Raw genomic sequence first — 23,702 nt, forward strand, 5'->3', positions numbered from 1 at the left:
CAACAATATTATCAGGGCTCGCTCTGGGTGGGCGTCTCAAGTAGGATCCCAGATGTGAATGCCCCCAATGTTTACAGGAAAACAAAGACAGACAGACAGATCACCCAACTGACACAGTTCTTTCTCCTCTCCCCAAGTAATGTAACCTAATCATTGTAAGTATTGATAAACAAAGTCTATATTCTGACACAAAGTATAACTTATTTGGAAGCTCAGTTAAATTAATCTAACCTCATCTGATTGCAATTTTCTCATAAGTTCTGCGTACCAAATGTTTCCCAGCCAAAAGCTTCATAAGCAGCACTCGTTCCTATATACAATGTACTATTTCATATCTGCTTTCATTGGGCTTTGAGTGATGGAGTTAGTCAGTTTTAAAACAATAACTTTAAAACTCATTACAAAAGAGACAACATAAACCTGATCAGAATTTGTTAGTGTTGTTACTGATTTGTGGGGTTATTGTTTAAGAAATCTCCATTTTCCTTTTGATTTTTTTCTGTTTGTATGTTCTCCCAAGCTCTGAATTACTGCCAGTGATTAATTTGTGACAGAAATGTGGTAGGAACTATAATAAGGTATTCTGAAAAAACAACCAGTTCAACTGCAAAAATCAAAAGCAGCCCTACAATGAAAGGTCATCTAAATGGAAATGGACCATATACAAATAGGGAAGTTTTGTTTAGGTGCCAACTGGGAAGCTATTATTTTTCCCCAAGATGACATTAGAACACCCCCTTGAGCGCTATAATTGTAGATTAATGAAAATAAAATTGATGTTCTGTCTCTTACTGTTCAGTATTGAGAAAGCATATGATCATGAACAAAGGCACATACCCCACTGAACTAAATAGCCAGACCAACTTCAATTGATTTGAACAGTCATGGATTACAAAAGCATTGCCTCCCACTTGTCCTTCTATACCCATCAAAAGCAGAAAGCAAAAGCGGAACTTCATTTCAGTGTTATAAGGATTGCGACTGATAGAAGGGAAAGTAAGGGAGATAAAGCATCTGCCAAGCAACCTTCTTCTATCTTCCTCACTAGCCACTTATCGTCATCTCTCAGTGCACTGAGGAATGGATTGCAATTTTGACTTTATGTTGCAGCATTTCTATGTCATGCCAAGAAAACTACCGTATCATGTTTTCTGGATTGACACATTTGCTTGAGGGGCGACACTTAGTGTTTGTTGTGGGACTTGCCGTATGTAGGTACTAATTTGCAGGTGTTGCCCATTGTTATTTATTTATTTATTCATTTTTGTATTAAATCAGTATTTTGCCCTACAAAAAGGGACACGGGTGGCGCTGTGGTCTAAACCACTGAGCCTCTTGGACTTGCTGATCGGAAGGTCGGCGGTTTGAATCCCTGCAACGGCGTGAGTTCCCGTTGCTCTGTCCCAGCTCCTGCCAACCTAGCAGTTCGAAAGCACGCCAGTGCAAGTAGATAAATAGGTACCACTGTGGTGGGAAGGTAAACAGTGTTTCTGTGTGCTCTGGTTTCTGTCATGGTGTTCCGTTGTGCCAGAAGTGGTTTAGTCATGCTGGCCACAGTATTCAGAAGGCTGTCTGTAGACAAACATGGCTCCCTCAGCCTGAAAGCAAGATGAGCGCCACAACCCCATGATCGCCTTTGACTGGATTTAACCATCCAGGGGTTCTTTACCTTACCTCTGCCCTACACCCATAGATCTCAGGTTGATTTACAACATTAAATTGCAAAATAAAAAAGCCACATGCATAATAAAAATAATATTTTTTTAAAGATATTTATTGCAATTTTTAAACAACAAACAAACCACCAAACATATAAAATACCATCACCATACAACAAACAGAAAAAGTCAAAGCAAAATTAAGAAATAAACAAAGAATAAAACAAGAATACAAATAAAATACAGTTATTCATAAATCGTATTTTCATAATCTTTGGACTTCTTCACATCACCCTTCCCTGCGTTCTCAGACATATAATTATAGACAGCAATTCATGCATAATAAAAATAATAAAAACAAACCAATAACACATTTAAAAGGGCATCAGAAGTCAATCAGCCAAAGGCCTAGTTAGAGAGGAATGCCTTCACCTGTCTGTGGAGCAGAGTACAAGCATATAAGACAAATCTTGTGGGGTGGGGATAGGTGTGGGGCTGAGAGCCTGAGCAGGCGAAGGCTTAGTCCCACCATTATCCTAAACCAAGGGTAGGCAACCTAAGGCCCGGGGGCCAGATGCGGCCCAATTGTCTTCTCAATCCAGCCTGTGGATGGTCTGGGAATCAGCGTGTTTTTACACGCTGTTCTTTTATTTAAAATGCATCTCTGGGTTTTGTGGAGTCTGCCTGGTGTTTTTACATGAGCAGAATGTGTGTTTTTATTTAAAATGCATCCCTGAGGAGGCGGGCAGGTGTGGAGGATTCCCTGGTCCTGAATGAGGTAACTGTGCCCCTGAAGGACCAGGTGTGCAGCCTGGGAGTCATTTTGGACTCACAGCTGTCCATGGAGGCACAGGTCAAATCTGTGTCCAGGGCAGCTGTTTACCAGCTCCATCTGGTACGTAGGCTGAGACCCTATCTGCCTGCAGACTGTCTCGCCAGAGTGGTACATGCTCTGGTTATCTCCCGCTTGGACTACTGCAATGCGCTCTACGTGGGGCTACCTTTGAAGGTGACCCGGAAACTACAACTAATCCAGAATGCAGCAGCTAGACTGGTGACTGGGAGCGGCCGCCGAGACCATATAACACCGGTCTTGAAAGACCTACATTGGCTCCCAGTACGTTTCCGAGCACAATTCAAAGTGTTGGTGCTGACCTTTAAAGCCCTAAACAGCCTCGGTCCAGTATATCTGAAAGAGTGTCTCCTTCCCCATCATTCTGCCCGGACGCTGAGGTCCAGCACAGAGGGCCTTCTGGCGGTTCCCTCACTGCGAGAGGCCAAGTTACAGGGAACCAGGCAGAGGGCCTTCTCGGTAGTGGCACCCGCCCTGTGGAACGCCCTCCCATCAGATGTCAAAGCGATAAACATCTACCTGACATTCAGAAGACATCTGAAGGCAGCCCTGTTCAGGGAAGTTTTTAATATGTGACATTTTAGTGTATCTTTCATCTTTGTTGGAAGCCGCCCAGAGTGGCTGGGGAAACCCAGCCAGATGGGCGGGGTACAAATAATAAATTATTATTATTATTATTATTATTATTATTATTATTATTATTATTATTTGTGGGGGCATAAGAATTTGTTCATTTTTCCCCCTTCAAAATATAGTCCGGCCCACCACATGGTCTGAGGGACGGTGGACTGGCCAATGGATGAAAAAGTTTGCTGACCCGTCCTAAACTTTAAAGTACAGTGGTACCTCGGGTTACATACGCTTCAGGTTACATGCGCCTCAGGTTACAGACTCCGCTAAACCAGAAATAGTACCTCGGGTTAAGAACTTTGCTTCAGGATGAGAACAGAAATCGTGCTCCGGCGGTGCAGAGACAGCAGGAGGCCCCATTAGCTAAAGTGGTGCTTCAGGTTAAGAACAGTTTCAGGTTCAGAACGGACCTCCGGAACGAATTAAGTATTTAACCCGAGGTACTACTGTACAGACTGAGAAGGAGAAGGGGACGACAGAGGACGAGATGGTTGGACAGTGTTCTCGACATGAGTCTGACCAAAATGCGGGAGGCAGTGGAAGACAGGAGTGCCCGGCGTGCTCTGGTCCATGGGGTCACGAAGAGTCAGACACGACTAAAGGACACAACAACAACACGCAAGACTGGATGCGGTACAAGGACGGGCTTTCCACGCGCCCTCCCAAATGGCCAGAGAGGAAAAAAATAAGGCAAAAGCGACTGGCTGCCATCTTACAAGTCCCGCTCTCCCGCCCGCCTCAGCCAATCCGCAACGCCCACCCGCCCTTCGCCGGAGTTGGCTCTCCCGGGGTGAAAGTCCCGCCCCTGGAGAGGGGCCGAGCCTGTCAATCAAGTAGAGGAAGCCGAAAGAAAGCCGAGCTGGTCGATTTCCGCTGGTAAGGGGAGTTGACGGGAACGGGGGGGGGGAGGGGCGTCAACCAGGGAGTGCGAACAAGAGGAAGGAGAGAGAGGAGGGGGTCAGTTCGTCGCGGGGGAGGGGCGAGCTCCCGAAAAGGGCTGTGCGCACGCGCGGTCTCGTTTGTTCCCCCCCCCCCAGGCTCGTTATTGAGGCGGCGCGCGCAGCCCTTTCTGGTTTCGACCGTCTCGTGCCAGGCTGGCGGCAGCGGTTGTAGCTGCAGGAAGGTCTCATTCTGTCCTCCGTATACGAAACTTAAGGGGGGCGGGGAAACGTGCTCATGAGCATGTGCAGAATACAGCCACTAATTTTATTGTAGGATTCCCGTCCCCCTTTGCTAGCTGGCCAGGAACAGCCAAGAAGTACAGTAACTGGCTTGCTGCTGCTGCTGTTGGCCCGTGAACACAGAAAGGTTTCTTATGCAGAACTGCAAAGGTGAAACTTTGTCATTGGGTGGGCAGGGGAGCAAGCTGCTCGGCTGGTGCAAAAATAGGCGATTCTGCAGGAACCCCAGTTTCAGTATTATTAGTCATTTAAGTGTTGGAAGCACCTTGTGCACTTCCGTGCTTGTGTGCTACTTAAGACCTTTTTTCAAAGAAAAAGTTTTATATATACGTATATATAACGACCCACATCAAAGTCTCCTGAATGAATATAGCAGCAGGCATGGGATAAAAGGCGTGTGCTTCGTGGGTCAGTAACTGGTTAAAGAGCAGCAAGCAGTTGAGATGAATGCGCATTTCTCGCAAGAGAGAGGCAGGATACCATAGCTGTCAACGTTTCCCTTTTTTAAAGGGAAATTCCCTTATTCCGAATAGGATTCCTCGCAAGAAAAGGGAAAAGTTGACAGCTATGCAGGATATCCCCCAAGATCTCTTTTGGGGCCAGTCTTTTTTAAAGTCTCCATAAATCACCTGAGGCAGCAGTCACTTTCTGTGATGACAGTTTAGGGTGGTGAGAACAGACTGTGAGGAGCTGGGAAAGCATCTCACCCAAGTGGTGAGCTCAAAATGGGAAGTGCAGTTCAATGTCAAGTGATACCCAGAGAAGCGAAATACTGTATAACACTGCATATATGCTTATGGTGTCTGAACCCATCTGGTTTAAGGGCTTCTGCTCGCTTATTGGATTGCAAACAAGCCCACACATCACTGAACATACAATCAGGGGCCCAGTCAGTGCACACTTGTCATTGATAAACCTTTTACAGTGTACTCTTGGCCACGCTTACTCGGATGTAATCCCAATGGTAAACAAGCACAGGATTGTGCTGCAAGGTTGATACAGTGTGTGAAGTATTTTTATTATTTTCTTCTTAGCTATTAAAACGAAGTATTTTGGCATCTGATTCTGGGATATCATAATTAATTGTTGCTGTGTTACTTTTAATCCAGATATTACATTGCAAATTCCTTGCCTCAAATAATGACCTGAATTCTTTATGCATTTTGTGAAGTTAGTGTTTGAATGGGAAATTTAACATACACCCATATGTTCTTCAAAGGCTCATAGCTTAATTCTACATTCTGAAGTCACTTGGACTAGTACATTTTAAGGAGGGAAGGTGATGTTGGTTCAGTAGATGAATGCCCTTAAAACTATTGAGGTTAATGTTGGTGGTAAGAACAATCCTGGGTCTAAAGACCAACAATTTGAGTATTTATAGCCTTTGCAATGAAAATTACATCTGGAGAGACTATTATTATTCTTGTGCTACAATGGTAGTATGGTTTATGCTGTTAAATCACTATCATTTTTAACCCCAAAGGTATTACAATTATTCTGCTGTATATCATTTGTAAACTGTTTGAATTCATTCAGTATGGCATGATTAATACTGTACTCTATGGGTGAAACTCTTGGCTGGTTGTATTTTTTTATTTTTCCGTACGTCTTTAAAATATATTGTGTTTTTCACAAGATGCTTGAAAATGACCTTTAGTCTGTAACACTTTTTTATACAGGCTCGTGAATATAGTTAATGTGGTATGTTACATGGGGCAGATTTTAGTGGGAATGATGGCCCATAGAAATGGATTATAATTCCAATTAATTTAAGTGAAGTAAGTCATTCTGGTTCTGTGAACATATGCAGTTTTCAATATAGGCCTTCCCAGTCATCACTTTTCTTTGGTCAGAGCAGTATTGGAAATGGGATACTTTCTGGAGGTATAGCATCTCTTGTGCTGGAAAATAGTGTGTGAGAGAGAGAAAGAGAAAAAGAAAGAAAGAAAGAAAGAGAAATAAAGAAAAATTGAATGCTGCTTAATCCTTTCCTTCGCAGCTCCCCCCATGTGAAAAAAACAGCCAGCTGATTTTGCTTCCATCAGATTTCATGTGTGTGTTTATAAAGCTAAGCTCACACCTAGAATTCTGCAGGGTGGAAAAGAGCCATGGTGGCAGTAGTGGGGAGATATAATTTAGAGGAGAAAATGAGTAAGGAAGAGGTTAAGTACTATTAACTCCTGGTTCCTTTTCATTTAAAGCATACACAAAACATATGCATATAATGTATTGTTCACCCCTGAGTAGTGTCTTATTATTATGAAATACATATTAAGGAAAAATGAAATTTTGTCTCCCCTGTTGCAGTAATATTTTTTTCATTACATTGTGTGGTAATAATATATACTACATATATACAAAATAGACTGTATTTATTAACACGTCACATACAGTCATTTCCTTCCTCTGCAGATGTTTATTTAATATTGGCAGTTCACAGTTCAGACCTAGCTAATTTATGCTCTTCAGGAGGAACAAATTACAAATAATTGCTAGTAGGAAACAAGCAATTTGCAGCTATGGTATAGAATTCTAATCAAAAAGTTGCCAATGTAAAATGTGTGCAAACACTTCTAAAATTGAGGCTCTGTATTCCCCCTCCCCCTGAAAAGTTTTGGAAATCTCAGTGTCAAAAACTAATTATTTTGGGGAAACTTTTGTATGTGGTCATTTACTTTTTCTGCTTTTTTCAATGTAATCTGATACATATCTGCTTCAAACGAAGTAAAATTGCAGGTGGTATGTTCTTTGCTTTTGGAAATGTTAAGGAGCTTGTTTCAGAGAACAAAATGGGCACATCAGGAAACTCATGATTAATTATACCACGTAATGGGGTCTGCAGTTCAGCTCTACATGCTGAGTATTTGAGCATAATGGTTACTCCCTGATTTTTCTGATTCTATGGGAAATTGACAAATTTTATTAAATAAATTGATTAAATAAAAAAAAGGCTCTCCAACCAAGTCATAATATATTATGAAATCAGTATTGCTGGGTATGAAGAGGTTTCCCTCACCATCTACATATTGTTATCCCTTTAAGCTAGACAGTTCTTGCAAATGGAAAATTCTGAGGGCTCGCAACAGGTGCTACAATGTGCTTGTAAAAGATAGTCTCTAGCAAAGGATCTGTGAAGAAGTCTGCAGTGTTGAATGGTCTATTGATATAAGAATCCCAGTGGTTTATTATTATTATGTAGAGAATAAAGGCTTTCTGCCCCTCTCCTCCCCATCGCATTGTTTCCTTTCAGCCCTCTGTATCTGTGTTTCTTGCCCTTCATTTTACTAATTTTTACAGCCCACTCAGGAAGCTCAAAAATTAAAATGCAAGCTCATCACTATGTTGTAGATTCTCGTAATTAATCATAAATGTCTCCAATTACTGACTGTTTTCAGCAGAACCTTCTGAGGTAACATCATTTATTATTGATACCTTGTTGGAATAGAAATGATACAGGAAGAACTTATGTACATTTTCTTACAGCATTTGATTCCCACACAAACACCCCTTTTCTCAAATTAGTTGAAAGTAGCTTCTGGGATGTTTGGCCATGTGTTTGGCCAGGGGACACTTTGCTGACCTGTGAAATTTGGACTCACTGAAGTGTTGAAAACACCATGAACTATGACCATCCAGGTCATAATAGTAGAATGTGAAAATATGTAACATGTTGGCTGTTGATAGCCTAAACCCCTAGTTTTATGTTGACAATGGACAACTCTCCTTGATTTCCACAAGTAGGCAGCTATATTGGTTGCTATCCTAAGGAACTCCTCATTCAAGATGGAATGAGGAAGTGACCTTTAAGGCTAGGTGTGTTTTGCTGGTTTGCTTTCTTATATTAATCTTGCAAGAAATTAAAAAGGTTTCTTCTCTTTAACCGAAATGTTTTTTTGTATAGGCTGCAGCTGAGGATTTTGGTAATGTTCACTGAATGTTATTCTGTTAGGCTTATTTAAATTGACTGTTTTTATTGTAATTTGAATTATATGCCTTAATGTTTCTTTGTAATGTAAGCCACTTTGGGAAGTCATGAAAGGCAAATAACTGAAATACATAACAAGTAGAAGTGAACACTGCAATTTATTTATAACAGAAAAAATGAGTTAACTATATAATAGTTATTAACTGTTATGGCACATTAGTTGTTTCATTCATCCTATAATTGTGAACATTCATAGAATAGTGTATTGCTATACTGCAATGCTTTCTCAATTACTTGCGTGGAAGCCCCACTAATCTCAATGGGACCTCTGAATAAATATGTATAGGATGGAATTGTAAGAGTCCTTGAAGAATATTGTTCAATGTGTACATGTAAACCAAGATATTATGGGCATTCTTTAACAACAACTTTTTAAATGGCATACACTTAATGCATTATATCTATTTTTAAGTGTAAAATTCTACAGTGTTTGAATGGTAGTTTCTGAATGTGCTCCAGCTGCCTCTGATGAAGAAGTGTTCTACGTGCATTAAGCTGGAGTGTGTTTGTAAATAAACAGACATTTTCTTCCAAACCTTTTAAGGATTGCTTCCTTGCTATTTTGGTGGTGGGTGAGCCCCAGTGCTAAGAAGCAGAAGCCTGTGACCAAATGTGGAAGGATGATGGTTTGCCTTATAGTTGAGTGAGGCATTATGAACTGTGGCAATTCATATTTCCAAATGACTCCTAATTTGAACTTTGACTCAATCACTAGTTCAATGCCATTATTTTTTAGGGTAATAATTATGCTGATGGTGATTTTGTGTTTGGAAGTTTGCAGTTCAGGAATGCTGTTGGGCTTGATGTGAGTTGGCAAGGTTGAAGTGATGGTGGTGGTCCAGGGGTCCTTCTTAACCATCTTCAGCTGGTTCACCTGTGTGAAGAGAATGGACCTTCCTTCAGTTACCCATGTAATGTTCAAGCTGGAGTACTGCAACACTGTCCATGGTTTTGGAACTTCATCTGGTACAAAATTCAGCCTTCAGGTTGTTTGTTGGAGCCAGGCAGTTGAAGCAGCCTATGTTGTACCACTGTGTTTCTGGCCCCAAATTTAAAACGCTTGTGATGACCTTTGAAACACTGAATATTTTTAAACCAGAGTATTTTAGCATTCCCTGCACCCATATCAACTTACCTATGCCTTAAGATTCACTTCAGAAGCCCTGCTTTTTAGGATCTCACCTTGAAAGACAAGTTAGTGGGCTCACGGAACAGGACCTTCTCTATGGTGTCTCCACAGCTATGGAATTTGATTGCATGTGTAGTTAGGCTGGCTCAGTTTTTTTGTTTTTTGTTTTAGTTGTCTGTATGATCTCCCTGTCCCTAGTTTAGCAAACTGAGAATGGGTGTCAGACTTGTGTGCACATATCTTTACCTAGTCTCCTCACCTTGAGTGCTGGCTTCACTCCAGGGCTGCTTCCTGTTCTGTCTGTACAGGCCATGTTGCTTTATGAACAAGGATGTAAACTAGGAGGAAACTGTGGCTTAAGAACTGACTGAGTAAAACCAATGTTCTCTGGTTTGGATATATTGGGAATTCTGACTTAAACAGACCTTTTTTGAAGGTGGTGTGTTGGGTGTGTGCTGGTCTACTCATATTTGCGTTGCTTAAATGGTAAATAATCTGGAATTATAAGGAATATTTAAACTTTATACAATCTAGTCAATCATATTTAAATCTGACAAACTTCATAGGCATAGTACTAGCATGTAAAGCTCTCCCTTTTAATTTCAGCTGTTCCTGTGCTATATAAGAAACTGGACTTTGTATACAGTGTACCATGTTTTAATCTATGGTTGCACTTTTCACAGTCTCCAGTTTTAGCAGTTCACTTTGTTGTGTTAATAAAGGTCCTTGAAAATGCAGCTGTGTTCAGGGTCAAACTAGATAAGGCAGAGCAGCCATCCACACATCTGCTCCGTTTGCATATAAAGTTGAAGAATCTTCTTTGCAGTAAAATGCCTGTGGGGGAGCAAAACTCACTCCTCCACCTTACCTGCCGTGTTCCACCAGAAGTGATCTCAACTGGGAAGAAGCAGCTTAAAAGTGCAATAGTTAAAGAGAGCAGGGTGATGAGTTTGGCTTTCCTCCCTCATACGGTCCTTTTCATGTGAAGAATAGGTCCTTACCCAGCTCTGCTTATGTATGAACAGGGCAGACACTGAGATACATGGCTGCCTTGTCACATCTTGTTTGGCCTTCAGCTTCAGGGTGGAGTGTGGGCTTTGGTCCAGATAAAAGACTTCAGCGTGCAAGAACTTGCAAATGGGAAATGTATGTAAGGTACAGCTGGCTGGCATGTGGTCCTCTGGATGTTCTTTGACTCCAGCTCTTATCAACCCAGACTGACATGGGTAGTGATCAAGGGTTGTTGACTTCTAGTCCAGCTACATCGAGGGGTGCAGGCCAACACCCCCGGTATAAGGCATGCTGTGCTTGTGGCATTCCTTCGTAGGATTTCTAGAGCCATGTGGGTACATAAGTTTATGTACTTAGTGAGCAGAGTCGGCTATTTTTAGCTAGAGACATTTCTTTCATTTTCATTGTCATTGCAGACACATTATTGATGCGCTGCAACGATCAAAGAGAATTAAGTATTTCCAAATCATTGCTTTGAAGCAGTAAACCTTACAGCTGTGTGCCTTCCTCCTTTCTGATGCTGTACTTGTGCATCTTGATTTTGAAATAAAATAATCTCTGTTCTTAAAATAGATTTCCTGAGGGTTGGTTTGTATCTGGAATTCCAAATACCCCATTTTTACTAGAAGCCTTTGTAAGAGAAGTTCAAACCCTGGGTTTCAAGTTAATGCTTACGGGCAGATCTCTGTATCCTCTTTGTATGATAACTGCACTACAAATAAACCAAAAACAGTTTGTAAGCAGTGTGGCAAGAAACTGCTTTCAGCGTTTGAAAGTACAACAGCTATTTGAAAATTAAGTAGTTCAGGTCATGAGCTTTCAAATGATTCCTGACGGGGCCTGCAAATTCTTACTTGTCCCTCTTGCCATGGTGAGACGTCAGCGAAGCTCTGGTGAGCAAGATGAATCCTTAAACCAGAATGGGAAGAATGACTCTTGCCCCTTCCCCAGCCACAAATGTAGACGGAAGCCTGCTTTTTAGCTGTGTGCTTATTGGGTGCAAACAGAGAGCCATTTTTAAAATCTCTGGCTCTGAGCTAGAGTAGAACAGTGTAGTCGAGCTGGAGGGGTAGCTATATAGCTGTGTACAGCCTCCTGCAGATTGTTCTAAAAACAGGCTTTAGAATAGAAGCAGCAACCCATCAGGTCATTTTTTCTTTTTAAAGAAAGCAACTTCCTTTTAAATATTAGGAAGAACTTTCTAACAGTAAGAGCTGTTCAACAGACTCCCATGAGAGGTGGTGGACTTTTGTTCCTTGGAAATTTTTTAGCAGAGGTTGGAAGGCACCAGTCATGTACCTAGGATTTCATTAATATTCCTGCATTGCAGGGGGCTGGACTAGATGACGCTCAGGATCGCTTCCAACTCTACAGTTCTCTGATTCCAGAATATACAGAGACCTGGAAGATGGTTTCACAATATCTTTTATTTGAGTAAGGGTAAAAAAAAAAAAATAGATGCTAATGATTTCCACTTAAATCAGGACTGCCTACTTGAATGTCAGATATTGGACACATAAATCTGAATATTGATGCTGTGGCTGCTTTGTCTCCCACTGTTATCTCACTGGTTCCCTTGCCAGGCCTTCCATCCACATCACAGAGGTTCTTCCACATTGAAAGAATGATTTCTTACAACTGTGGAGCAAGTATTATGTGGCACCTGCAACAGGGCCAGTTCTGCAGATGGAAACAATCAACTGGGAATATATGGGGTAAGGCAATCTCATATGTAAACATGTCCCAGACTGTTAAAGGCTTTATGTACAAATAGGAACACCTTGAACTTGGCCCAGTAGCAAATTGGCAACCAGTGGAGATCTCTAAGCAAAGGCGTTCTATGCTGACTGGGTCCCACTCCTGTCAGCAGCCGTGCTGCAGCTTTCTACACTAACTGCAGCTTCTGGATCAAGCGCAGGGGAAGCCCCTACATTAGCAGCTGTTGACTCTCTGGCCTACTCCCAGGAGTCTCTGCATAGGCTTCCTCAATTCAGACATCCATGCTCACCTGTGGGTGTCAGGAAATGGGGTAAAGGAGCTGCATAACTTTGGGTATGCTAAGGATAAAAGCACAACCCTATCCCCAGTGAAGCCTACTTCATGAGGGTATTTGGAGGGAGATATGCTCTCCGTTTTCTCCCTTTCCTACTTATACACAAGTTTCTTGACCAGCTGCCCTCTAATTTTCTTTCTCTCTTTCTCTATTCACACCCCACCCCCTAGCATACATGTGTCTCTTGCCCTGCTTTTCCTCTCCTTCATTTTCCGTGACACAGTTACTGACTTGTCTACTTAACAAGGGGCAGTTAATGAGGAACAAATTCAGCGAGGTCTTTTCAGTGACTAAACTTTGTATGCAGAGATTATTTCTGGGTGCTGTAAGTGTCTTTGAAAAGGTGCAAATTGGCTCTTAGGTTGACATCTAAGCAGGTTTTGCCAGCTTGAGAGTGCTTCTCTTTTCTTTAAGCAAAGGGGTCTGTTTTTAGGACCTTTGTTAATGGCCCCCTAATGTACACTGTTTGCTGTTACAGTCACAAAGTAAAAGCGTGTACATTCACTTATTTATTGAGTGTTGTGGTGGTGGGTTTTTTGGATGAGTGCAGTCATAGCAGATTAACTACGTTGAGAACAAAGTACTTTGATTCATTGAGCCTGTTGAGTGCAGGGCATGTGAATGTCTTGTTTTTATACAGTGTGACTTACGGTAACTTGCATGCTCCAGTCATCCAGGCAGTAAGTATTTCTTCTCTAGTATCACGGTTCTCTTTTTTTCTGATGTAATGTAGCCAAAACACCCACCACCTATGCAGGAGAAGGAGGTAAAGGCTGCCTTGGTGAACCCCAAAGTTTGCAGAAGTACAAAAAAAAATCTTAAGAAAGACACCCTAAGAGGGGAAACCCCCCAAAGTCTAATGAGCACTGAGCATACTCAGGACCACAAAATGCAAACTGCCTGGGGATTGGTGGAATGGAAAACCAGATCGGAGTCGAGTGGTCGGAATACTGAAGAGCAGCACTCTAACATTTTGTAGTGATCCCACTTGCGACTCTGCTAGTGATAAAAGTTCCAGACAGCCAAGCACCTATCAGCAGGTTCTAGTCATAGGTAGGCCAGAGAGCCAACAGCCCCTAAATTCACTTTGGCCTCTGGCTTGGTATCCCATTTCTGAGGGATGAACCATCAAAATCTTAAGTTGTGACTGCTACATGGAAGCTGCTCGAAATCTGTATACTGTCATTACCGCTTGGTGACCTTTTTAATATGTGAGACCCACTCTCAACGCGATTTGCCACGATTGTGTGGCTACTTGAGCAACAGGAAGAGTTAGGTTTGAAAGGCATAAATAGCTCAAAGAGTCTGAAGCAGAAGCATTTGGAGTTCATTCTCATATAGACAGTGGTTGTCCCTTCAGAATAACAGGTCTGATATAATGCCACGAATATTTGTTGTTTCAAAGCGACAAACTATTTGGAGTTCAGATGAATGTTTGCAGGACAAAGGCTGAGAGAGGAGCAGACTCAATCTGAGTTATGAACAAAACATCCAGAGCTGCTTGTCTGCCCTCACAGGTTTTAATCTCTTTTCAGATTATACAGAGAAGTCACAGAATTGAAAACACTGTCTTGAGGCCTTAGGGCCGAGCTGATAATGTGAGACAAGGGTGACCACATTTCATGAGTTAGCTTCTGTTTTCAAAACAAAACAGGTATAGGATGGAGAAACCATTGCGCATTGGAAGGGTCTGTGTGGATGTAACAAGCCCAGTGGTCCTGATGAAAATTCTCCCAAATTGTTGAAGCTCCTGTTCTCCCAGGGGAACAGCTACTGTGCAAAAATGGCAGGTTTTTTTCTTGGAGTAACTCAGCAGCCTTAATGCATAATTGTAGTTAGGCTGTAATGGAAATAGATGCTGTTGTTTATCACATGATGAGCTAGACATGTAGCACCGGTAAAATGAGAGCATTCCATATTGATGAAGGTCCTATCAATGCAGAGGGCAATGATAATGAATAGGAAAAGTGGTGATACCCAACATAGCCATGTGTGTATGCAGTATTTTTCTGAAACATTTGCATTCAAGATTTTGACTTCATTGTATTTTCTTTGTGATTTGATCCACCCTGAAGATCCTATGGGACAATATAGTGGGGGGAGAAGACATAGATTTCAAAACTAAATAAATCTGATGTAGCTATAGTATAGTCCTCCCCAGGGCTCTTATTTATTTCAATAAAGATGTAGATTTCAGCATTAGTACTTAGGATATTCATTCATTGTTAGTCTACTATAATGTTTCAGCGAGTTGCTTTTTTAAAAATAGAATGATGATTCATTGTTCATTTTGAGAAAAAGTTTCAGAAGGCTGTTAGCTGTATGAGCTAATATAATTGCTATTTCTCCCCTCACCCCTTTAGGGTGTGTTGCTGCAGAGATTGCTTGCCTCAATGAAGTATCTGACACCCCTCACCCTTCTTGCCTGTGGCTCCTTTAACCCCATAACAAACATGCATATGCGTCTATTTGAACTAGCAAGAGATCACCTTCATCAAACAGGTCAGTGTGCAGAGTTGGAATGTGGAACCATTGGAATCTCGGAAAATTGGCAACATTTCACGTCATTGCAACACATTTTTATTCCTGTTAATTAAAGTTCAAGACTTAGATATTTCACAGCATGCTGAACAGAATTTTTGCACCTTTATCACCTCTTAAAATAAGGCTCAAAATATGGAGATATAAAATGGGATTTTCACACCACAACGGTGAAGTTATGTCAGCTGTTTAGTAGAATAGTTGCAGATTTAAACTTGTTTAAAGGGGCCTTACTCCCCCTGCCCCATTTTTCTTGAGGAGCAAAGAAACACTTTATATATGTATGATAGTCTTAGCATTTAGTCTAAAGATTTACAGTTTACACTAGGGGAAAATGGGGAAAGGGGTCATATTCACCAAGGTGTAAAACTGCTTCTTCAAAACAGAACTTGCAAAAGAGCTAAGTTTCAGCAGCTTTGGTGTTTCATTCAAATGACCAGGATAGCTCTCTGGATCATCTAACTCATGTTCATTCAGGCACCAGTAAAGCCTCAAGGTAGGAATAAGTAGGTAGCTATTTATTTAAAGGCTCAGAATCATTGACAGATGGAGTGTTGGACATGGATGCTTGGAAAGCATCAAGAAACAGTTCAGGAGCATTTAGCAGATTGCAGATTTCCGATGCTCGGGTGAAACAAAAATACCAGAGCAATATTAGTACATCATAACACTTGCATGAGCAAGTTACAGAACCGGAACTCAAATACAGTTTCAATGACCGGTGACAAGGCAAGCTGTGAATATTGATATTTGGCCCAATTTACCCTTGCAATGCTACAATGCAAAAGAGAAAAATGGGAAGGGATCTATTAGTAGCAGCCAAAGATTTTTTAGTAGAAAATTGGGGAGGTACTTCCTCAGCATCAGGGAAGGAATGGCTTGCTAAAGTGAGTGAAGTGGTTGACAGACTTCATCCAACTGAGAGAAGGAAAACAGAGGTTAGCAAATTTTAACAATAACTGGCTTCTGTTTTTTCTTTTGTGAATTTAAGGTATAATCTTAGAACTGACAAATATCGAAACTTTCCCCTGCTATAATTTTTCTATATTTTTTCAGGTTGTTAGCCAACCCATAGTAATTGGATCTCTAACAACTGTAGTCTCTAACAATTATGTTGTCTTCAATTACACATAATGTTTGAATTGTATAGGCTATTAATGGCGTATGGTTTTGTATAGGTCTGAGTTTAGCTTTCTGGTAAGTTGTTTTAAGGGAAACGGAGACAATTGGCCTGCAAAACTGGTGAAATAATGACAGCTGTAAAATAAATGAATGTTGCCGAGCAAAACAAGAGGAACAGAAAGCCATCCCTGCCCTTATGAAGGACATTTAGAACCAAACTAGACATGAGTATGTGTGCTTTGTTTAGGTAAATGGCATCACAGGGAAGCCTGATCAACCTCCAGCCTGTGTATGGTGGTGAGGAGCATTTTAACACTTTCCTTCTCGCAGACAAAAAAATCCCCTTTCTGAAGCTATTTGCATTTTAGGGAAGCCTCCAGTGACACCATTGGTACTGAGGCCCAAGGCTTATACCCTAGGATGCTATTTATATAGTGAACAATTGTGCATAAGTGCACATTAATTGCTCGTGTATTCAATTAATGTTACATCTAGTTTGGCCCTTGGTTGATCAGGAGGCTTTGGCTGTGGCCCTCTGACCCTGCATATTTGAAAGCACACAGGAACTGGTCCTGGTAATGGCACCCTGGCATTTATGGGGATATGCATTGCGTGGAGCTTCTTAGGCCCACATCACTTTCTTCAGTGTCTTGGCAGTAAAAACAGACACTGTTCTTTGCTCAAGACAGGTTCTTAAATTGCCCTAAATGAAGACACTTCCTTGTAACAAAAAGAGCTCTGGTCATCAAGCCAGAATCCATGCGTTGGATCCAGAGCAGATTAGTTGTACTTGAGTCTCATTAACATTGTTGAGGCTTAAGAGGCATGCCTTACTTTCCCCAATTATTTCAATTGGGCTTTGTGCAACTAACTTGGTCTGCATCAAATCCAGTGAACCTGTTTTCACAGTATTCCAACTAATTCTTGAAATCCATTTTTCATGGTTTAGAGTACAAACAGTTATGAATATAAGGGACACAATAAGTGTGGTAAACAGATTCTGTGAGCGCAATGCCCGTACATTGCAAGTTTTTATAGGGATCAATAGAGCAGTGTTCCAGCACCAGTTCAGTGCCACCTGTTTCACTTGCACATGCACAGGCATACAAGTAGGCAAAATGATGGGACATTAGAGGGTATGTCTCTGGTACTCCCACGTATCCCTTCCCCTCCAATCAGTACAAGTGAGTCTATTGAACCCTACTGAATCCCTAATTGTGCAGATATGAACTTGTAGTGTTGGGGATCGGGCCCATCCCTTTAGGAGTTTCCTTTGGTAACTTTTCATACACTCCTTGGTGTCTCAGCACAAACTCTTTCTTTCCTTTTTCATTTTTGCCATTCCAAGCACAGCATCCTATTCATCCCTGCCAAGCAACTTTGGCTGCGTATGTTAAGTGAATTTCTCTCTCCTCTATTCACACCAGTGGGCAAATTTTATGAAGTCACTTCCTAAATACAATGGATATGACTATACACCAGTGAATAGCTATGAGAGTAATGCACCCCTTTGTATTTTATTAGTACTCATGTGAAACCTTATTTAACTTTTCATGCCTTGTCATGCATGGCTAGATATTTCGTCTCATAATGCGATTCAATTCCTTGTTCTACAAGTGCCTTTTAGTACCGTGCTGATGGTGCCAAATATCTTTTTTGCAATCTGTTAGTGCTAATGCTCTCAGATGCTCATGTTCCTCTGTGCTCTTATTATCTGCCATTGCTTCCTACAGTTTAAAGAAGGTCAGAAATGATCTATCTTTTCTATGTATTTTACCTTTAATGAAATCTTTTTTATAGAGTGCTTCAGTCTACATAATGAAAGGAATGTAAGATGTCGGCCTGAGGGAAGATGAAAAATACAAGACCACTCACCTAGTGCTCTGGGTTAGATAATAACAACATGTGTGGTTTTATTTCTCTTCTTTCTTGAATTTGTTCATTTTTGGCCACCAGTGGGGCAGGAGGCCAGTGTATAAAAAAAGCATCAGGTTGTGGGCTTAGGTGAACCTTTTGTATAATCCTTATCTACCCATAAGCAGGCTCTTCTTGGCTAAGATGAATATTGGAGATGTATACCATATTAACATTTGGCAGGCAGTTGTTAGAAACAAACTGCTGGACTAGATGGATCTTTTGTTCTGAACTAGAAGGATCTGAGAAAAGAGTCAAGGGAAGATGAGAAAAATGTAAACCAGCAGCGGACTTGGTCTCTAACATTAGGAAGATATGATACTCGCAAACACCATGTTAGGCATTGTGCCATTTAACACAGTATTGCCTACACATGACTAGCAGAGGTTCTCTATGGTTTAAGATGGATCCCTTTTCCATCCTGAGCTGAAAATGCCAGTGATTGAACCTGGAACCTTATGCATCAAAGCAAGGGCTCTACCACTGAGCTTACATCTCTTCTCTAATATTAGCTGCTAGATCTCCCATGCTGCTTGCTACTTCTTCACTGAAAATAACGGATATGCAATCTTGCCGGTTCTGATAAATCTAATGAACTTGCAAATGAACATGTGTAGCAGTCAAATCAACACATCCCATGGTTTTGCCACCTGTTTGGCAGATATGCTTTAATAAATCTAAGAACAATGTGCTGATGGTTTAAAATTCCCATTCAGACCAAGAATATGTAATGTTGGTGGCTTGTATTATAATAATAATGAAGCTTGCTCTGTCATTTTCTCATGATTTTCTTTTCTTCTATCATGAAACATTTGGAGTGTGCCTCTCTTCATAAATTCATTTCTTCCTCATCTGTCTTTGTGCGGACCAGAGGAAACCTCAAAAATAAGCTGGCAAAAAGGCAGTTGTAGTCAGTTTCTTGCCAACTGGAACAAACATTATTTACCAAAACATATTCACTCTTAAATCTTTTTTCCTGCACATCAGCCGTACCTGAATCACACCACTTGAACGTGTGTTTGACTTGAGGGAGAGTTTGTACTTGAGCAGTGGTTGGGTCTGAAGCTTTATTAGCTGGCTCAGCAAGTCTTAGATCAGGCTGTAACACTCAGATCTGACAGCATGCTATTTTTTGAAGTCCCTTAACCCTACAATCTCGTTATTTTGGAAGGAATGCATACCTCACCTATGCAAACATACCAGCATAATTCCTCTTTCAGCCTGCTTGTTTCACAATGGGACATAATTTGATCAGGGTTTTTTGTGTGTGTGTTTTTGAAGCACATATGATCTTTCTGCTCAGAAATTTTGAATACTATTAGTTTTACTTTATAGTCAGTCCCTCCCATTCCCAGTGTCTGGGCAGATTTGCTCTTATTTCACACTCTTGGCGGGAGGTGGATAGGTTTACACAGTCAACTTTGTTTTGAAATATGGTCTATTGCAAAGTACCGTACTGTATGATGATCATGGGTATTGTATTCCATATGCTGTTTCCATTGTAGGGTTGCTGCTCATCTCCAAAAGTTCAGTTTCACACTAATGCTTCCTATACAAGGAAGTGGTCTTAAGCTATCTCATGTGGATACTATTGCTGGGACGAAAAGAAAAGAAAAAAAGCCAGATTTCTCCATTGATTTGTAGGGATCAGAAAGAAAATACCCCTGAAGACAAGTGGGTGACCAAAGTTTCCATAGGTGTTCTAGGAAATGTATTGAGTCTGGGAAGCTATGGAGAGTCTGAAGGTGTTGTGATGGTGTTCAGTATTACTTAATTACCACCATGGCATAAGCAAATAAGTTCCACTATGCTCTTCTTTTCCAAATGAACAGTAGACCATGTAACAGTTGTGTTACATTAACTTAATTATGTACAGTCAATATATTAGATAGAAAATAAAGTATTCATCCATTTCGTTTACTGTGGGGCAAAAAGACCACCTCCCGCTTGGGTGGATTTCACCCAAAGATTACTGTACAACATCATGTGCCAGTTTCACTGATCTCAAGTTATGAGTTTCTCTAAGGAGCATTTAATCTAATTTGAAGGTTTAAGTGTTATCATTAACATTTCTTGAATACAAGGATGTTCTGGTTTGACATATTCCTGGTCACATACCAACTGAGAATAGATTAGAATGCTGAACACTAATTAACTAATAAGGTTCTGGAACCTTTAAGGATACGAGTAGTCATGCTTAAAAAAGGAAGGAAATTATGTGGGATACTAGGATTGGTAATAATCAACTTTAAATATCTGCTAAAAGAAATTGAGTGTTTGAGTTAGTTGCAACAGCATTTTCAGTGTTAAAATCTTATTTTAAGAAGCTTCTATTACAAAGGAGATGGGACAGGTTAGTAACCAGGAAAGGGTAGCACAGGACTTCTGTATAGACCAACTGCAGGCAGGTTGTCTCCCTTGAAGGAGGTACAAGCGCCATGCAGGGGGTGGGTAGGAACTCAATTGGAGTACCAATAGGAGTACCAAAGATCACAGGATGCAGAAAAGATGCATAGAGAATGGTTCATTGCCCTGATTTTCTGTAAATCACAATGGGCTGGGTATCTGCACGAATGGTCCATAGCCATCTGGCGAAAATGACCAGCGGCTGGCCGTGTGAATGTATCCTAAGGGGCCATCTCTGTCCTAGTGTAGAACAAGCCATCTGGGCATGGTCCTTGTGGCCCAAGCATCATGGCTTTCTTCATTTGTGTGTTGTCTTCTTCAGGAGTAGTCACAAGGTGATGTGATGTACACTGCAAAATCCCATTGCATATCCAGCTGTCCAGCTGTGTATTCTTCCTGAAGACTGTCACCTCTACTTGGAACAGATATCTGTCCACTGCTTGCCAGCAAATGTAAGGTCCTTTCCAGCAGCAAGATATAATGAGAATAGCAACAGTATGAGAAATTGCCCTTTAATCCTCATTAACAGGTGCTGAATGCATATGAGGATCCCAGACAATTGATAAAAGCAAGGGGACTGCTTCATAAGTAACACACCTCCTTCCCTCCACCTTTTTGCCAGGGATTTGCAACATATTTAAACCAAAAGCTATGCAACTGAAAGAATAAAATGCTTGATCCCAGGTGCCAGGTTAGTGTCAGATTTAATTAATGTCACAGCAGTTGCTGGCATGAGTTTAACTTTGATTTTCCATTACAGAATGAAACTTGGGGAAATTAAATACTGCATGATAAGGTATTTCCATGTAATCTGGAGAAAAGGTTAGAGTGTAATCTGTGATAATTCTGTTTAAGATGGCAACAGTGCCTTTTTCAAACCTTCAGAGCTTAGAAGGTGCTGAAAGACATAAATATATAAATTTATTGTTGCTTTATGTTCCTATTCTTGGTGTAGCTTTGATAACCAAACAAAGCCATATAATAGTGAGAAATATTCCCCTCTCCTCCTGCAAACACCCATAGGAATTATATCTAAAACCTTCAGTGTTTCCAATCTTTCTATCCATTATGCGCATAAAACATGATCCAGCTCTTATATGCAGGGAGAGGAAGAAAAAGAGTATAACTGCATTGCTGGCCCTGCACCAGCTGCAATCCACAGGAATGACATCTCTTCCTCGAATGCTTTCCTGGAGCTGATGTGATCATTAAGCTGTATCCCCAAAGCAGTAAAGTGACAGCGACAGGGTCAGGTTCATAGGTGCAGACTGGCCGCCCTGGCCAAATGCAAGTGCATGGCTGCATAACCAAAAAGGATCCTTTACAGCTGATATAACTTGCTGTTGTCTTGCTCTCAGCGACTCATCTGGGAATGCAGGCAGTTATCAGATTGCCCAGGCAAGGCTTGGAAATCCTTCCCTGCCTTCAACTATGCTCTGACCACCCCCACCCACAAACCAGCAGGACTGCATTCAAATGCCGCTTTATTCCATTTTCATGACTTTTCCCTGTTAAGTTCTGCAGTATATATCTGAACTTTCATACATGAAAAAGCCACTTCTGAAACTATAGTGGAATATAGTACAAGTTTATTGATCATTATTGTGTTATTTGCTTCTGGGGGGGGGGAGACACCCTATTTGCAAATAATATGGAAATGAGTGCTAAACATGCGCTATATTCCACTATAGTTTCAGAAGTGGCTTTTATGTTCTGTGAAAGCTCAGATTTAATGTGGAAATTAACAGTTAGGGAAATGTCCGTAAAAAATAAACAAACTTCTGTTTAAATGCAGCCAAGGGATTGATGGTTTAACCTATTTGCATTTTCATGCCAGGTTTGTATACATCTCGTCTGGGTTTTGCTTTTTTGTGGATTTAAAAAAAGCATGAGAAATGTGTGTTTACATTTTAAACACTTTGTACACATTTTGTATGCCTTCCATTCCATTAGTATATATTTTGTATGCTTTTCAGTGCATTTTCCTCTATAATGTACATTTCTCAGCATAAAATTTCTTTTTTTTAATTCTACTTTTTTGAGCAAAATTGTGTTGCAGAATTTGGATAGGTTTGGGATGGGTGAGTTAAATTAGTTGACTTTAAAATATAAAGTAGGGTTAGAAAGACCCATTGAAGTCCAGTCCTGAGTTTTACATGAAAAAAGGACTAAGCACATTGCATTTCTGTGTGGTCTTTTAAGAGGAAGTCCTTAAAAATCCACAGGGAAGCACAAAGGCAACATTTGTGATGAAAAATACAAGTTCTTGCGATGTGGTCTGAGTGCTGCAGCCCTGCTCTTTTACAGCTTTAAAAAAGAGAGTCCACTGGATTAGAGCAGCTCATGTGTATGAATGAATCAATTTATTTCAGAATGCACCAGAATGCACATGTGTAGTGTTTTGCACTTCTGCACCCCCTTATTAAAATATTGCAAGTCTTCTTGATGATCCCTTGCTTGGAGTTGGATGTGACATGCCTATCCCCATGTAAAGTGGACTTGCAGTATTTCAGTACTGAGCACATGGTGGCAAGGAGCACCACGCGCTAGCCAAATAGATTGCTTTTTTAAAAAATGTAAAAGAAAGAGACCAGGCATTGCGTCAGTCCACATATTGCCTTACGGAGGGTTCTGCATAACTGCAGATTCTGATGCGGATGTGGACTAGATTGAGTCAGGTGAGTCTTCTTTGGAATCTAGGCAATTTCACCACATCTCTACCACTACAATGACTCTAGTTGGATTTTTCATGCTGTAGGTAGGAATAAATTGTGATTTAAGATTTAACCTGGCTATAGATGTCCTCTTAGAAGGTGTGGAGGGACTTTGAAAACTGGTGTTGATGCTACTGCAGGAAGGTTTGAATAAGCCCTTGGCCTGAAGAGGCAGCTTTTAATTTTTTACACATTCTTTCACATTCAAGACAGCTAACCTTACATTTAGAATGGCTGCAGAATCAACATACAAGTCAGGCATGCTTTTACTTTTCTACCTCAGGCAACAAGTAGGGGAACTACTTTTGAACTTTAATTGTAGCGAGCATGACCTGGAGTAATTGGTCAGCAATAAACATGATGCCACTTTATGACCTCATTTCAGTTTTTTGGTTGTTGTTTTTTACTGTAATAGAAAGGTTTGCACTTTCTATTAAAGTGTAGATCTGAAGTGAGGCCATAAATTACTCTGGCAAAGTCTAGAGTGCCCATTACTGGAACCTAC

General features: G+C 40.9%; 1 protein-coding gene and 1 long non-coding RNA gene across 12 annotated transcripts in view; one reads left to right on the top strand and one right to left on the bottom strand.

Moving 5' to 3' along the window:
• LOC308586297 overlaps positions 1-4,037 on the bottom strand; it is a 136,044-nt gene extending 132,007 nt beyond the window's left edge. For 4 of the 5 annotated variants that reach the window (XR_014007771.1, XR_014007772.1, XR_014007773.1 and 1 more), the window contains exon 1: positions 3,902-4,037. This is a non-coding gene — a long non-coding RNA (uncharacterized lncRNA). Of the gene's footprint in view, positions 1-3,759; positions 3,879-3,901 lie in introns of those variants that run through there. The other variant, XR_014007775.1, reaches the window with a different exon arrangement.
• NMNAT3 (nicotinamide nucleotide adenylyltransferase 3) overlaps positions 3,918-23,702 on the top strand; it is a 34,452-nt gene continuing 14,667 nt past the window's right edge. The window contains exons 1-3 of one of the 7 annotated variants that reach the window (XM_081192749.1): positions 3,997-4,017; positions 14,036-14,154; positions 14,864-15,002. In XM_081192749.1, coding sequence (XP_081048875.1) covers positions 14,894-15,002 — 109 coding nt within the window. In that variant the 5' untranslated portion in view covers positions 3,997-4,017; positions 14,036-14,154; positions 14,864-14,893. Of the gene's footprint in view, positions 4,018-4,126; positions 4,473-4,533; positions 5,324-14,035; positions 14,155-14,863; positions 15,003-23,702 lie in introns of those variants that run through there. The other 6 variants (XM_081192747.1, XM_081192748.1, XM_081192745.1 and 3 more) reach the window with 6 other exon arrangements.

This window comes from Podarcis bocagei (genome assembly GCF_964188305.1).
Source record: "Podarcis bocagei genome assembly, chromosome: 4".
Classification (NCBI taxonomy): domain Eukaryota; kingdom Metazoa; phylum Chordata; class Lepidosauria; order Squamata; family Lacertidae; genus Podarcis; species Podarcis bocagei.